Below are 17579 nucleotides of genomic sequence, written 5' to 3' on the forward strand. Positions count from 1 at the left end.
TTCACTCACATTCCCTTAGTTCTTTTGACCAGGAAGTTGGTATTCTTGGTAGCCATTTTCTCAGCTAGGAGGGTATCAGAGTTGGCTGCTCTTTCTTGTAAGGAGCCATACCTGATTCTTCATAAGGACAGAGTGGTTTTACGTCCTCACCTGGCCTTTCCTCCCAAGGTCGTGTCAAGTTTTTATTTGAACCAGGATGTGGTTCTCCCTTCCCTTTTTCCTGAACCTAGTTCGGCGGAGGAAAAATCATTACATTCCTTAGATGTAGTGAGGGCAGTTAAAGTCTATCTTAAAGCGGATCTCCACTCTAAAGTGGAGTCCCGCTGATCGGAACCCTCCCCCCCTCCGGTGTCACATTTGACACCTTTCAGGGGGGTGCAGACACCTGTCTACAGACAGGTATCTGCACCCACTTCCGGCCCTACGATACGGGCAAAGGACGGGTTTTTTCCTTACCTTCCGTCCGTCCCCCGTTGTATGCTGGGAACACTCGGCTCCCAGCACACAGCGGGAGCCAATCGGCGGGCGCAGCGCGACTCGCGCATGCGCCGTAGGGAACCGGGCAGTGAAGCCGGAGCGCTTCACTTCCTGGTTCCCTCACCGTGGATGGAGGGGGGAGCAGCAGGGTGACGAGCGATCGCTCGTCATCTGCTGCGATCACCGCTGGACTCCAGGACAGGTAAGTGTCCTTATATTAAAAGTCAGCAGCTGCAGTATTTGTAGCTGCTGGCTTTTAATACATGTTTTTAGTGGCACATCCGCTTTAAGGATACTGCTCAGATTCTAAAAAGATTGATGTTCTGTTTGTTCTGCCTGAAGGGCCCAGAAAGGGTCAGGCAGCGTCAAAATCTACTATTTCAAATTGAATTTGACAGGTCATTACTCAAGCCTATGGTTTGAAAAGGAAAGTTCCTTTGTTTAAGGTTAGAGCGCACTCTACAAGAGCAGTTAGTGCTTCTTGCGCAGTGCATCACCAGGCCTCCATGGCTCAAGTCTGTAAGGCCGCAACATGGTCTTCAGTACACACATTCACTAAATTCTATCAGTTGGATGTAAGAAGACATGAGGATACCGCCTTTGGGCGCAGTGTGCTGCAGGCTGCAGTATAGATCCTCGCGTCTGATGGCACCCGGCTTTATTTATGGTGTCTCCCTCCCCTCATTTGGCATTGCTTAAGGACATCCCACATAGTAATTACTATGTCACTCTGTGTCCCGTGATGTACGAAAAATAAAATAGGATTTTTATAACGTCTTACCTATAAAATCCTTTTCTTGGAGTACATCACGGGACACAGAGCTCCCGCCCCTCTTATTGGGGATATTGGGACACTTATTGCTTGCTACAAAACTGAGGTACTCCCGGTATGGGAGGGGTTATATAGGGGAGGGGACTTCCTGTCTTGGGTTTGCCAGTGTCCACCACCTGAAGGTAGACCCTATAACCCACATAGTAATTACTATGTCACTCTGTGTCCGGTGATGTACTCCAAGAAAAGAAGGAGCCTGGAAAGCATTGCACCAGTGATCAAAAGATCGCTGATGCCATGCAGCACTCCTGCAGACCTGTCAGTGTATGTGCTTGCTCGTACCAGGTAAGCCGATACACACTGACAGGATTAATGAACTACCACAGCGCTCCCTCTGGTAGTTCATGGAGAACTACAAGCCGATACCCGCTAAGGCTGTTGGGACTTGTAGTTTTCCATTCACAGAGCACTGTGATCTTTACATTTTCACAGCTAGAAGGGGGGAGAAGATCCCTGCTAGCCATCAGAGCATGTTGCATGTTACACCCTACATGTTATGAAAGGTGAACGTATCCTTTTAGCTTAATACAGCCAGGCATCTAGAATGTAAAGAAGCATATCAGCAGCCTAGATATTCAAGCTGCTTGAGTAAGAAGATTTCATTGAGTGAAAAGTATTCTCATAGTATGTGTCCAATTTCAGCCTGGGTTCAGACTTGTGCGAACACAGACATTGCATGTGATTCACACCTGCACTGCGGTGCCGATCGCATGCTATGTCTGTGCAATGCAAGTTCAGCCATACAGTTGTATGGTTGAACTCGCATTACATTCGCAGGAAAATAGTGCAGGGACTTTTTTTCCCCTGCACTGGAATCGGATCCCATGCGTTTTGACTCCTGTGCGAGTTCACAGTTCTCACTGTGATCTGTAAACCGATCTTGGGGTGTCAGTAACATTGTTTTGACACCCGCAGCGGTTCGCCAAAGGCAGTGTGAACTTTTGCGGGAGAGATGCGATGTGGGAACCGACGTTGGAATCTCGCCGGTTCCCGTATCGCATATGTGTGAACCTAGGCTAAGGGAGAAAATATATTGGAGCTGGATAATGCATACTTCCAAGGTAGCAGGATGTTTTCCAAGAAAGGCTGGTAGACTTTATTCCCTCTGTAATCGTGACCCAACACATGTGGTAGTTACAGTCTGGTTTATTACAAATCAGAAAGGAACATCTGCATATGATGAAGTAATCTAATTTTCTAAAGCTGAACTATGCAAATGTCTACATTCAAGAATCATGTGTATTCTTACTTGGTGTGCTTTGTGTATTTCCTCCAGATCTGTACAGTAATCCAGTGTTAAACTTTGCTTCTGTGCAAACTTCCTATAATCAAAACCAGCCAGGGTCAGGCAGCATCAAAATCTACTATTTTTCTATCTAAGTTTTTCCATCTAAGTTTACTTACAGATAAGGGAATGTTTATTATAATATTTCTTTACAAAATAAGTTAAAGCATTTTAGGATTATTGATCTAGAAGTAATAAACAATAGCATTTAGTGAATTTAATGCATGCGTGCATTTGAATTATCAAGCTAATGTACTGAAAATATTGGGCATCATTTTTCCTCTTAGGATCTGACTGGATTGGAACACATGCTTATCAACTGCTCCAAAACTGTACAGTTTAATAATACTGAGCACTTTTTTACCCCGGCAACTCAGGAATCCTATTATGATCCAAATATGGTAAACTTTACTTATTTGTAACAACAATTGTATTGTTTTTTGCCTTTTTCTCCCTAAATCCCCTCTAGTCTCTGCGTGTGTTTTTTTTCGTTGTTTTGGAGATATGACAGTTCTGCACTCTATACCTTTTCGCATTTGTAGTTTATCCCAGTGTATTATACATCATTTTTATCAGAACAGAAAGATCTAGGGCTTTAATTTGGTAGCAGATTTGGAAATGTATATTTTTATTTTCTAGGTTTTCATTAGGAGGAAAATAGTAATTTTTCCTATTTATCTAACTTGCACACATATTTACCCCAAAATATATTATACAAAAAGTCTGCAAATAAAATAAATTCACGTAAGTGTGATTTTTGTGTAATTGAGACAAACGGTAAGGCAGGGCTCGACAAATCCCGGTCGCCAGGTCGCCATGCTGTGTGAGCCATCTGGTGGTGGCTGTTGGTATTACAAGTTAAGCATTACAAGTTAAACAGCAATTCTAATGTCATTTTTCACTATTTTCACTGCCATCTTCTTCCCTCTAATTAGAACCCCCAAACATTATATATATATTTTTTATCCTAACACCCTAGAGAATAAAATGGCGATCGTTGCAATACTTTCTGTCACGCCGTATTTGCGCAGCGGTCTTACAAGCGCACTTTTTTGGGAAAAAATTACACTTTTTTTAATTAGAAAAATAAGACAACAGTAAAGTTATCCCCATTTTTTTTTAATATTATGAAAGATAATGTTACGCCAAGTAAATTCATACCCAACATGTCACGCTTCAAAATTGCGTCCGCTCGTGGAATGCCGACAAACTTTTACCCTTTAAAATCTTCATAGGCGAAGTTTAAAAAAATCTACAGGTTGCATGTTTTGAATTACAGGGGAGGTCTAGGGCTAGAATTATTGCTCTCGCTCTACCAATCGCGGCGATACCTCACATGTGTGGTTTGAACACCGTTTACATATACGGGCGCTGCTCACGTATGTGTTCGCTTCTGCGCGCAAGCTCGTCGGGACGGGGTGTGTTTTCTGGCTCCTAACGTTTTTAGCTGGCTCCTAGATTCCAAGCAAATTTGTCAAACCCTGCGGTAAGGCCCCTTTCACATGAAGCGGATCCGTTTTGACGGACTCCGCTAGCTCAGCTGGGATTGCTCTATTGATCCCCGCTGAGCAGGCAGATGACAGGACAGCACAACCTGTCCATTTTTCATTCGATCACTTCCGATCCACTCGACGGATGGCGAACATATCACCATCCCTCTGTTTTGAGCGGATCTTGTCAGATCAGATGGCAGGCGAGTCAGCGGACACATTTCCGATGATATCCGCCTGCCCATAGATGTCAATGGTTCGCCCGATTAGATCCAACTGAAAAACGCACGGATCTGTGCGGGCCGATCGTATGCATTTTTAGTTTAGTAGATCGTTATTCCCCTTTAACGCTACTTTTCAATGCAGTGTATTGGAATAACAGTAAGTTGAGATCATGTCTGGTTGTGGAGGGCACACGTTAGATTGGTAGCAACTTTTCCTTGGGTTTGTGATCAATAAAATTGAATGACATTTTTTAAATTACATGTGCTTTTGACACCTTTGACTGTCATCCATATCCTCTGATATAATTGTTGGGCTCTAGGGATTAATCTGGAAAGGTAATGTGTTTTATTCAGTTTTTATTAATATTAAAAACATTTTATCTACATATTTTTTCATCATGGGGGTTTGGTGTTGTGTGGATACCTATAGCAACCAATCAGATGTAATTAGTTTGACATCTCAAAAATCAGTGGTTGCTATTGGCAGCTGTACAGCCCTGCCCTGTGCACACTGTGTTAAAGCCTAATGTATGTAACATAATCCTGACCATTAATATAAAGAGTGTATGTATGTTTGTCTATCTGTATTGCTGTTAGCTGCAGTTTGTTATATGTTGTTACAGCCGCCTGTGACCAAGCAGCTGGTAACTAATTGTAAACCGGTAACTGATTTGATACGGAAAGCTTACAAGGATAAGAATAAATACAGGTAAGGTTAGTCCAATTACTCATGCACCAATAATTTGTTCCGATGTTTGATTTTGCCATGGCTTCATTACAAATAAAACATTTTACCTTTCCCTCAAGATTTGAAATTATGGGAGAAGAAGACATTGCATTCAAGATGATTCGCACTAATGTCTCCCATGTGGTTGGTCAGTTGGATGACATCAGGAAAAACCCCAGGTAAAATCAGTACTGTAAATTATTTAACCTTCAAAGCATATTTTCAGATGCATATACTCTGTGCATTGCATTGCGCTGGAAAACATCATGCAATACCAATTTTTTTGTGCCTTGTGTTGTGTTAACAGTCCATTCACAATTATTGGGCTGCATAACACAACATGTAAATGTCAGCATATTCATGCATTGTAGCCCACTTCTTAAAGAGATTATAAAGTCTTCTTTCTTTTTTAATAAAAAACATGTTTTACTTACCTGCTCCGTGCAATTGATGTGCACAGAGTGGCCTGGATCCTTCTCTTCTTGGGTCCCTCTTTGCTGCTCCTGGCCCCTCCCTCCTGTCGATGGGGGCACCAGAGCCAAGCTGCAGCTCTGTGTGTCAATCCAGAAACAGGGCTGCAGTTTGGCCCTGCCCCCTTTCTCTCCTGATTAGAATGAATAAAAAAAACCTTCTGCCTTTACTACCCCTTTAATGAAATGCATGGGCCCTTAGGCGGTCATAAATTAATGCATTTTTTTCCTTCATCCACAGGTTGATGTTGAGCGGGGAAATTCCTTCCGCAGCGCCTATTGTGTTTTGCTGGTGGGGAGAGCTGGGACCCTTCCCCACCGACAGAATACAATAATAACTGCTGGACTGATAGACAGATCAAAACTCGGCTCAAAGTGAACTGACCAAATTTCGATCTGTGTATGGCCAACTTTATTGACCGTGCTGACTAATTTTTTAATGTCAATATTAAAATGTTATATTTTATGGGGGAAATAAACTGTGCTTACTTTTGGCACTATTATCTTGCAAAAATTATGTAATTTTCTTTGTACTGAAAAGGTATAAGTTAATATTAAAAAAAGCGGATTTTAAGTAGTGCAACTGTAGTTTAAAGTGATTTGTAAAGTTCCAAGATTTTTCACTTTAATGCCTACTATGCATTAAGGTGAAAAACCTTCTTTGCTGCAACTGCCACTCAGACCCCCCCCCCCCTTATTCTTGCCTAAGTCCGATACAGTGATGAGCACAAGCCCAGCGGCTCATCTCCTGTTACACACAGCAGCCATTCCACTACTTTTTTTTTTTTTGGTTTAATGCTTTTTATTACGTTTAGCTCTACCAACACAAAATGTAAGACATGCTGAAGTGGAATTACAAACACATATACAAGGCACTTGAGTGTGAAGTTCCTCAATGCCTAAATTAAGTAGCGCTAAAGTTCCTGGGAGTGATTATGCCTGTCACCTCGGAAATCCGTGGAAAATTTTTCTGTCAGAAACTGTCCAAAAAATGTGCCATTCCACTACTTTACCAGCTGGGTCCTTTGCATAAAATGCACCCCTTTTGTTTAGTTTTGAAGGTATAAGTAAGTGCCTTTATTTAGAATTGTGTCAGTGTTCCAACACACCTTAAGATTTGAGTAAAATTTTCGTTTAACAAGAAACTTGTGTTTTCTAGTACAATTGCAAATACAATAATTAATAAAATAATATCCACTGTTCTAGGAAATTCATCTGCCTGAATGATAATATTAACCACATTCACAAGGATGCACAAACAGTTAAAGCAGTCTTAAGAGATTTCTACGAGTCCATGTTTCCGATTCCCTCTCAGTTTGAGCTGCCAAGAGAATACCGCAACCGTTTTTTACACGTGCATGAACTGCAGGAGTGGTAAGCTGCATTTATATATTTCATTATTATCATAGAAACCTTGTCAGATGGGAGCTTCTTTTTCCAAGTGAACAAAATCCTAAGTGTAGCATAATATTGAGAGGCCGGGATCATTAGCCAGCAGCTTGTAAAATTAAACCGTCTTAATTGAAATTCCAAAATCTAGCAAACAAAACCGCTTTCTTCAGCAAAGTAAACACAAAACAGTTCATAAACCTGGTACAACGCAAACTTTGGCTCATTGCCCGAATGAACTTGTCCCTTAACTACTTGCCGACGGGGCCATAGCCAAATGACTGATATAGCGCAGTCCCATAACTCTGGGAAGGGCGTACTATGAATCCTCCCAGAATCCCGTGCACCCGGGAATGTCCATGACCGTCGGTCTCCCGAATCGGGGTCAAGGGCCAACGACAGCAGCCCTTTAATCAAACAAACAAATCGGAGCATGTCTGGTTCAGCTCCTCCCCTCTCCTCATCCTGATCAATACAGTGTGTGAGGGGGGGGGGCTGGGTGCAGCAGCGCTGTGGGCTGGATCTGAAGTGCCCATGGCGCTGATCTGTGCTCATACATGGCTCATACATGGCTCATCCATGCTCCATTCATGGCTCAACCAGCCATGCTCTATGCATGTCTCATCCATCCATCCATCCATGTATGTCTCCTCCATCCATGCTCCATCCACGTCTCATCCATCCATGCTCCATCTATGTCTCATCCACCCATGCTCCATCCATGTCTCATCCATACGTGATCCATTCATGTCTCATCCATCAATGCTCCATCCTGGTCTCATACATCCATACTCCATGCTCCATCCTGGTCTCATCCATCCATGCTCCATCCTGGTCTCATCCATCCATGCTCCAACCATGTCTCATCCATCCATGCTCCAATCATGTCTCATCCATCCATGCTTCGTCCATGGCTCATCCATGCTCCACCCGTGGCTCATCCATGCTCCATGCGTGGCTCATCCATGCTTCATCCGTGGCTCACCCATCCCCATTCTTGGCTCATTCATGCTCACCCATTTCCATCCTTGGCTCATTCATGCTCACCCATCCCCATCCTTGGCTCATTCATGGTTCATCCGTGCCACATCAGTGATCATCCGTGCCACTACAGTGCCTCGCAAAAGTGTAACAGGTAGTCAAATTAAATTTGAAATTTATATCCCTATAACACCTGATGGTGCTTCCTGCATGTTGGGCTTCTCTATGTGGCCAAGCTGTGGAAAAGTCTCACATATGGTATCGCTATACTCAGAACGAGTAGCAAAATGTATTTGGGGTGTGATTTTTGTGTTATAATATATTTCTAAATGGATAACAACATTTTCTTTTCACATTTTCCAAAAACTTGTGGAAAAAAATGACATGTTTAAAAGACTCATAATGCCTCATAGAATATACGTTGGGGTGTTTACTTTCCAAAATGGGGTAATTTTTTGTGATGGGTTAGCAAGAAATGATATGTGTAATTTATGCTCCTATAACGCATGATTGTGCTGCATGTTGGGTCTCTGTATGTGACCAGGCTGTGTAAAGGTCTCACTCATGTGGTATTGCCATACTCAGGAGGAGTAGCAGAATGTATTTTGGGTTGTAATTTGTGGTATGCATATGCTGTGTGAGAGAAAGAACTTAATATAACAATTTTGTGGGGGGAAAAAATATTAATTTTGCAAAAAAGTGTGGGGAAAAAAATCACAACTTCAAAAAACTCACCATGTTTTTACTAAATACCTTGGACTGTCTACTTTCTAAAAAGGGTTCATTTGGTGGGTATTTGTACTGTCATGGCTTGTTAGGGTCTCAAGAAATGAGATAGGCTGTCAGTACATCAAGTGTGATCAATTCTCAATAATTGGCACCATAGCTTGTAGACTCTTAATGTTGCACCTTCATTAAATGTAACTGTATTGCTACACTAAGAGGCACCTCTCTTCTCTTTTATACACAGCTGTGACATGACGCTACTTGTATATCAAGACATTGCTTGTATATCAAGTCAAAACTTATTAAACATTTTTGCTTGTCTTTCAAAACGCTCTCAAACCAAGTTACTCTCAAACCAAGGTTTTACTGTACCTGCTCCTGGGCAGGGGTGAACAAGTGTGCCCAATCTAAGCATGTAATTTTATGTCACCCGAAAACATTTTGCTCCATTGCCAACAATGGAATAGACTTCTAAAATGTAGGTACCAGCTGTAATTCTTTGGGATGTGTCCAGCTGTGCTTCCAAGGCCAAAAGACAGCTTTCTGAGTGCAAAGTGTACCCAGAGACAACTGTTGTCCAGGATGTACTTGGGTGTCTATCTTTCTAAACTCTTGGCTGGGAATTGGACATTCTTAATGGAGTACAGTCTGTGGTGTATCCAAGTCTACTAATATAGCCACAAGCATGTGTGATGATTTCTTTGATAGAACCAATGCTGTGTTTGAAGTTGGCTGCAGGTATGTATCAGCAATTAGGCAGGAAATCTAAACTGGTAGATGATTAAATGGCCCAGTGGAGCCCTTTTAGGAAAAGGGTCATGTTTACACTGGGTTTAAACGCAGGCATATGAGGCACGTTATTAATGCTCCTCAGTCTGCAATTGATAATAAGGACAGGGCACAAAGCTGTTTATATTATCAAAACATAAATCATTTAAAATTTTTAAATAATGAAGCTACGAGTTAAGTTTGGAAGGAGTCTATGGTAATGCACCATAAACGGCAAAAAGTATTGCAGTAACCTTTTTCAAAGTCGTGTCAACATGAGTCGCTAGCAATTTGAACAGTTCCATTGCCGACAATGGGGCGCGACTTGTCATGCTATTTGGAACTGTCAAATTGCACCGGTGTGAAGGGCTTAAAGCGGGGGTTCACCCTATGAACGCAAAAAAAAAATTTTTTTTTCTTCTACCATAAAATCAGGCATTGTAGCGCGAGCTACAGTATGCCTGTCCCGATTTTTTTACCCCCGTACTCACCTTGTACTCGTACATCGAAGATACCGGGGAATGGGCGTGCCTATGGAGACGGAGGATGATTGACGGCCGGCTCTGGCGCGTCACGCTTCTCCGGAAATAGCCGAAATAGGCTTGGCTCTTCACGGCGCCTGCGCATAGCCTGTGCGCAGGCGCCGTGAAGAGCCGAGACCTACTCCGGCTGTCTTCGGGGAGAGTGACGTGCCAGGGCCGGCCGTCAATCATCCTCCCTCTCCATAGGCACGCCCATTCCCCGCGGGAGCCGAAATCTTTAATGTACAAGTACACAGTGAGTACGGGGGTAAAAAAATCGGGACAGGCATACTGTAGCTCGCGCTACAATGCCTGTCTCGATGGAAAAATGATGTAAGTGAGGGTGAACTACCGCTTTAAGAAGACTTGCAAATGCAATCTTTCAACCCTTTATCATAATTTGAGAGCAAGGCCTAACATGCTGGTGATCGCAGTCCTACTATAAGTCACTAATCACCACCATGACTAGTATAAAAAAAAGAAATGGATAACAATTCCAGTATATACACCATCATTTGTAGAAACTATAACTTTCATGCAAGCCAACTTATATATGCCTATTGGGATAAGCAGAATACATTTTGGCCTAAATCTATGAAGAATTTGCACTTTTTTTTTTTTATATGTTTTGTAGCAAAATGTAAAAAAGTTTTGTTTTTTATTTACCCTTTTCATCTTTTTTTTTTTTTAGTTTTATATAATAAAAAATAAAAAAGCCAGTGGTGATTGCATACCACCAAAAAAAACTATTTGCGTTTAAAAAAAAAAAAAAAAAATATATATATATATATATATATATATATATATATATATATATATATATATATATATATATATATATATATATATAATGTGTATGTAATTTGGGTACAGTACAGCATTGCATGACCATGCAATTACCAGTTAAAATAGCTCAGTGCTAAATGGCAAATAGCCTGGTCATGAAGGGGATGAAACCTTCTGGAGCTCGGGTGGGTATTCAATTTTTAATCCAATATAGCTCTAATTTCTTTATCTCAAACACTTATGTCTATAACCTGATGATCTGAGAACTGTTACTTGTGTTGCAAGAAAGAATTCCCAGACATGACCACTGTACACGTCTTGCTGACTTTAACAGTAGAAAGCCAGACATAAAAAAAAAAAAAATCCAAAACTAAACAGTTTTTCCTAGCTATCATTCAGAATCAAACCTGTCGTGAAAGTTGAAATATGATTTGTTAAGTAAATAGAAGGTGTTTACACAAGAATCTGTGGGGGTGATCTTGCAGATAACTCAAAATATACCTAAAGTAATTTTTTATTTTGAATAGAGTAGGAATTAGAGAGAACTTTTTTGCCATTAGGAAGATTTTCTTTGCATTTGTCTTTCCATTCCCCCCATTCCTGCTCTGCTGACTACTCGTTATGTTAGATTTTCCATTAATTTGTCACCATGACAAATAGAGAAGGTGAATTTCCCTAACGGGAGCTCAGCAGGAAAACGTGACAAATCCTTCATCGGTCTTCCCAAAACATAAAAAAGTGTTGTTTAAGATGCAGCTTAAGGTAATTTGGTCCATTTTTTGCTTTCATTTTGTGCCTGGAATTGATAAGATTGTGCAGTTTTTTCACTGTGTGTGTGTGTGTGTATGTAAATTTGTTTATATAAAATATTAATAAAAAATTTTGTTTTTTTAGGAGAAGTTACAGAGACAAACTAAAGTTCTGGACACATTGTGTATTGGCCACTTTGATTGTGTTTACGGTCATCTCCTTTTTTGCTGAACAGGTAATTAAATTTTTTTGTTCTAGTGCTGCTAAATCTTTTTTTGATTTATTTGACAGAAATAACTTATCTTAATTGTACAGTACTGGACATAAGCAAAGTATTCACAGACCCTGGGTTATAGGCTTATATTTTCAAGTGATAGGACACTGGCAAAGCTATTAACCACTTCCCTAACGCAAGCTGTCATATGACATCGCTGACTTTTGGGGGGGATATCTGAATGATGCCTGCAGCTACAGGCATCATTCATGTATTATTCTTTGCAGCCCACGATTCTGTGCACGATAAGAATGATCATAGCGGGAGTTCCGCCGCTTGATCATTCATATAGGCGACCGCAGGGGACATTCTCCCCCCGCCTCCCGACGCCATCCGGTGCTTCTCCAGGCTCTCCGGTGCCATCGGGGGTGCGGAGAAAGAATCAGCTAGCGCTGAAGTAGAATAACAAAGTATCCAGGCAGGACTTCAGCAATGCAGGTTTATTTACAGGTTTATGTTCAAAGTATTATGAGATACAGGTCTAATTTATACAGTTTCTTACAATGCAAGCATATTAGATAAAGGTATTATTATCCTCTAAACAAAATTGAAACAATTGTGAATTGTTCTCACTTTGAACCAGAATAGGCATTTTCTACCAATTCTTGGGAACCCGTCGCCTGATAGGAACCAGTCGGTCGACCGGCCTCTGTTAACAGGCGGAGGGCTTTGGAATAAGGAATCCCATGTGTTTTGAGATTCCCTCGTACGGTAACGGTCACCGGTGGTCTGGTCCCTTCACAGGGTTTTGGATTCAGGCTTAACCAAGTTTGTGAGGGAAATTCACCTGAGACACTCTGGAACAAGTTACAGTGGGGCAAAAAAGTATTTAGTCAGCCACCAATTGTGCAAGTTCTCCCATTTGAAAAGATGAGAGAGGCCTGTAATTGTCATCATAGGTATACCTCAACTATGAGAGACACATAGTGGAAGCAAATCCAGACAATCACATTGTCTGATTTGGAAATAATTTATTTGCAAATTATGGTGGAATAGAAGTATTTGGTCAATATCAAAAGTTCATCTCAATACTTTGTTATATATCCTTTTTTGGCAATGACAGAGGTCAAACATTTTCTGTAAGTCTTCACAAGGTTGTCACACACTGTTGCTGGTATGTTGGCCCATTCCTCCATGCAGATCTCCTCTAGAGCAGTGATGTTTTGGGGCTGTCGCTGGGGGACACAGACTTTCAACTCCCTCCAAAGGTTTTCTATGGGGTTGAGATCTAGAGACTGGCTAGGCCACTCCAGGACCTAGAAATGCTTCTTACGAAGCCACTCCGTTGTTGCCCGGGCGGTGTGTTTGGGATCATTGTCATGCTGAAAGACCCAGCCACGTTTATTCTTCAATGCCCTTGCTAATGGGAGGAGGTTTGCACTCAAAATCTCACGATACATGGCCACATTCATTCTTTCATGTACATGGATCAGTTGTCCTGTTCCCTTTGCAGAGAAACAGCCCCAAAGCATGATGTTGCCGCCCCATGCTTCACAGTAGGTATGGTGTTCTTTGGTTGCAACTCGGCATTCCCTCCCCTCCAAACACGACGAGTTGTGTTTCTACCGAACAGTTCTACTTTGGTTTCAGCTGACCATATGACATTTTCCAATCCCTTCTGGATCATCCAAATGCTCTCTAGCAAACCTCAGATGGACCGGGACTTGTCTGGAAATGCAGGAGCTGAGTCCCTGACGGCGTAGTGTGTTACTGACGGTAGCCTTTGTTACGTTGGTCCAAGCTCTCTGCAGGTCATTCACTAGGTCCCCACGGGGTGAGATCTTGCGCGGAGCCCCAGATCGAGGGAGATTATCAGTGGTCTTGTATGTCTTCCATTTTCTAATTATTGCTCCCACAGTTAATTTCTTCACACCAAGCTTCTTGCCTATTGCAGATTCAGTCTTCCCAGCCTGGTGCAGGTCTAAAATGTGTCCTTCAACAGCTCTTTGGTCTTCACCATAGTGGAGTCTGGAGTGTGACTGTTTGAGGTTGTGGAAAGGTGTCTTTTATACTGATAACAAGTTCAAACAGGTGCCATTAATACAGGTAATGAGTGGAGAACAGAGGAGCCTCTTGAAGATACAGGTCTGTGAGAGACAGAAATCTTGCTTGTTTGTAGGTGACCAAATACTTATTTTCCACCATAAATTGCAAATAAATTCTTTCCAAATCAGAAAATGTGATTGTCTAGATTTGTTTCCAAATTTTGTCTCTCATAGTTGAGGTATACCTATGATGACAATTACAGACCTCTCATCTTTTTAAGTGGGAGAACTTGCACAATTGGTGGCTGACTAAATACTTTTTGCCCCACTGTAAGAAGTTTTCTCTATTTGACTCGTATGAGGAGACAAGTTACGGACAGATATTTGCCTATTGGTTCTGACTGTCTGCCACCCGTGCAATAGGGCTGCATAGACAAACAGTCAACCTGATAGACGCCTATCTGAACAGATAATTGCCCACTGGTTCTGATCTCTGTGACCTGTGCAATAGGGTAGCAAAAATAGAGTTCAGCCTTATGAGCTCCTATTTAACTTGTTTAACGATTGTAAAACTTGCATTTATATACCTTTTACAAGCCTTATCTTAGCTACCTCTCCTAGATATGATTGGTTGCGAAGATCTACATCAATGTAACACCTGCCCTACAACCAGACAAACTTCATTATTCCCAGAATTCCTATATGTTCATTAAAGTGATTTATAACTGGTTTTGTCCAATTAAAAACACCTGTGTAGAGACAGTATGGCATGTTAAATATCAAACCCTCCTTGTCCTGATAAGACTCCGTCAACAGATTTGCGACTTTGGGTTCTCCAGTACGGTATCATTTTACATTTTTTATATATATATATATATATATATATATATATATATACATACAGTACAGACCAAAAGTTTGGACACACCTTCTCATTCAAAGAGTTTTCTTTATTTTCATGACTATGAAAATTGTAGATTCACACTGAAGGCATCAAAACTATGAATTAACACATGTGGAATTATACATAACAAAAAAGTGTGAAACAACTGAAAATATATTTCATATTCTAGGTTCTTCAAAGTAGCCACCTTTTGCAGCAGACACATCTCTAGAACTGTTAAGAGGAGACTGTGTGAATCAGGCCTTCATGGTAGAATATCTGCTAGGAAACCACTGCTAAAGAAAGGCAACAAGCAGAAGAGACTTGTTTGGGCTAAAGAACACAAGGAATGGACATTAGACCAGTGGAAATCTGTGCTTTGGTCTGATGAGTCCAAACTTGAGATCTTTGGTTCCAACCCCCGTGTCTTTGTGAGACGCAAAAAAGGTGAACGGATGGACTCTACATGCCTGGTTCCCACCGTGAATCATGGAGGAGGAGGTGTGATGGTGTGGGGGTGCTTTGCTGGTGACATTGTTGGGGATTTATTCAAAATTGAAGGCATACTGAACCAGCATGGCTACCACAGCATCTTGCAGCGGCATGCTATTCCATTCGGTTTGCGTTTAGTTGGACCATCATTTATTTTTCAACAGGACAATGACCCCAAACACACCTCCAGGCCGTGTAAGGGCTATTTAACCAAGAAGGAGAGTGTTGGGGTGCTGCGCCAGGTGACTACCTCTTGAAGCTCATCAAGAGAATGCCAAGAGTGTGCCAAGCAGTAATCAAAGCAAAACGGTGGCTACTTTGAAGAACCTAGAATATGAAATATATTTTCAGTTGTTTCACACTTTTTTTGTTATGTATAATTCCACATGTGTTAATTCATAGTTTTGATGCCTTCAGTGTGAATTTACAATTTTCATAGTCATGAAAATAAAGAAAACTTTGAATGAGAAGGTGTGTCCAAACTTTTGGTCTGTACTGTGTATGTATGTATATATGTATGTATGTGTGTGTGTGTGTATATATATGTATATATATATATATATATATATATATATATATATATATATATATATATATATATATATATATATATATATATATATATGTATATATGTGTGTGTGTGTGTATATATATATATATATATATATATATATATATATATATATATATATATATATATATATATATATATATATCAGGGTTCGACAAATTCCGGGCGCCAGGTCGCCGTTGCGCCTAGAATTATCGACCCGGGGCAGCAGAGCTGGGGGTATCCTGTGCGCGTCGGACGCCCCCCCCACCTGCGATTTCGTAGTGCCACGATGGCCGCTAATTGAGGCCGCGACTTTGCGGCCTATGCCTCCTAGAGGACTGGAGCTAGCGGGGGGCGGGCCGCCCCGGGTGACACCCACTGGGGGGGTGTCAGGCCGCCGGCGCCCCTCCCACGACTGAAGACAGTGCCGCGGGTTTAGGCAGTGGCAGCACGGAGCGGTCACGTCCTGTAGAGCCCGAGGTAGTGGCTTTGCAGAGGGTATTGCGAGCTGCACCTGGGACCACTACTACTGTACTGTGAGGGGGTCTGTATTGTTAGGGGAGTCTGTATTGTTAGGGGGGGATCTGTACTGTATGGGGTTGCTTGTATTGTTGGGGGGTCTGTATTGATAGGGGGGGGGGTCTGTACACTGTAGGGGAGGGGGTATGCACTGTAGCGGGGGGTTGTACTGTAGGGTCCAGAAGTGCAGGGTGCTGTGTAATGTAAAGGGGTCTAGAGGTGCAGTGTAATGTAAAGGGGTCCAGAGGTACAAGTGCTGTGTAATGTAAAAGGGTCCAGAGGTGCAGGGTGCTGTGTAATGTAAAGGGGTCCAGAGGTGCAGGGTGCTGTGTAATGTAAAGGGGTCCAGAGGTGCAGGTTGCTGTGTAATGTAAAGGGGTCCAGAGGTGCAGAGTGCTGTGTAATGTAAAGGGGTCCAGAGGTGCAGGGTGCTCTGTAATGTAAAGAGATCCAGAGGTGTAGGGTGCTGTGTAATGTAAAGGGGTCCAGGGGTGTTCGCTTCTGCGCGCAAGCTTGGCGGGACGGGGCGCGTTTTCTGGCTCCTAACTTTTTTAGCTGGCTCCTAGACTCCAAGCAAATTTGTCAAACCCTGATTATATATATATATATATATATATATATATATATATATATATATATATATATATATATATATATATATATATTGTACATACAAAGCAAACTACTGTATTCAATATTGTCTAATTATTAATATATATATTGAAAACTGTATTTTAACAGTTTTAATGAGGGCACAAGCAGACCCTTGTTTGACCCTGTCAAACTTAATGTACTGTACATAACTTCCCCATGTTCCACATAATTGTCTAATTAGTGAACTTCAAATGAACTGTTCCAGTACACTTTCACCCAAAAAATACCAGCATGATGCAGAGAGGTAATTTAAAGTTCAGCACTTAAAAATTAAGATGTTCTTTATAGAATAACATATGGTAGTGTACATTAATAAAGATTTAATAACTATTGCTTTACTATTGAATAATAATATTGATACGACCAAAAAAAAAAAAAAAAAAAAATCAAGTAAAATAAAAAATTGTAAAATTAAAACACCCCTGTCCCCGGTAGCTCAAGCTCAGAAGTGAACACACATGTAAGTCCCGCCCACATATGTAAACGCTGTTCAAACCACACATGTGAGATATCACCACCCGAGTTAGAGAGTGTGTAACAATTCTAGCACTAGACCTCCTCTGTAACTCCAAACTGATAACCTGTAAAAAAAATTAAAGCGTAGCCTATAGAGATTTTTTATTACCGAAGTTTGGCGCCATTCCATGAGTGCGCGCAATATTTTCTTTCAAATAACATTTTTTATTATTCATAACAGCGGGTAAATAGACAAGAAGTTGACACTGTGATACATAAACTTCAGCATAACGGCAGTAGAGCCAGTGTATAGTGTGCGCAATTTTAAATCGTGAC

General features: G+C 41.4%; 1 protein-coding gene across 1 annotated transcript in view; it reads left to right on the top strand.

Moving 5' to 3' along the window:
• Positions 1-17579, top strand: part of GNPTAB (N-acetylglucosamine-1-phosphate transferase subunits alpha and beta) — a 134704-nt gene that overhangs the window by 103196 nt on the left and 13929 nt on the right. Inside the window, exons 16-20 of the mRNA XM_040344292.1 lie at positions 2882-2995; positions 4932-5017; positions 5116-5214; positions 6712-6879; positions 11571-11661. Coding sequence (XP_040200226.1) covers positions 2882-2995; positions 4932-5017; positions 5116-5214; positions 6712-6879; positions 11571-11661 — 558 coding nt within the window. The remainder of the gene's footprint in view (positions 1-2881; positions 2996-4931; positions 5018-5115; positions 5215-6711; positions 6880-11570; positions 11662-17579) is intronic.

This window comes from Rana temporaria, chromosome 3 (genome assembly GCF_905171775.1).
Source record: "Rana temporaria chromosome 3, aRanTem1.1, whole genome shotgun sequence".
Taxonomy (NCBI): Eukaryota; Metazoa; Chordata; class Amphibia; order Anura; family Ranidae; genus Rana; species Rana temporaria.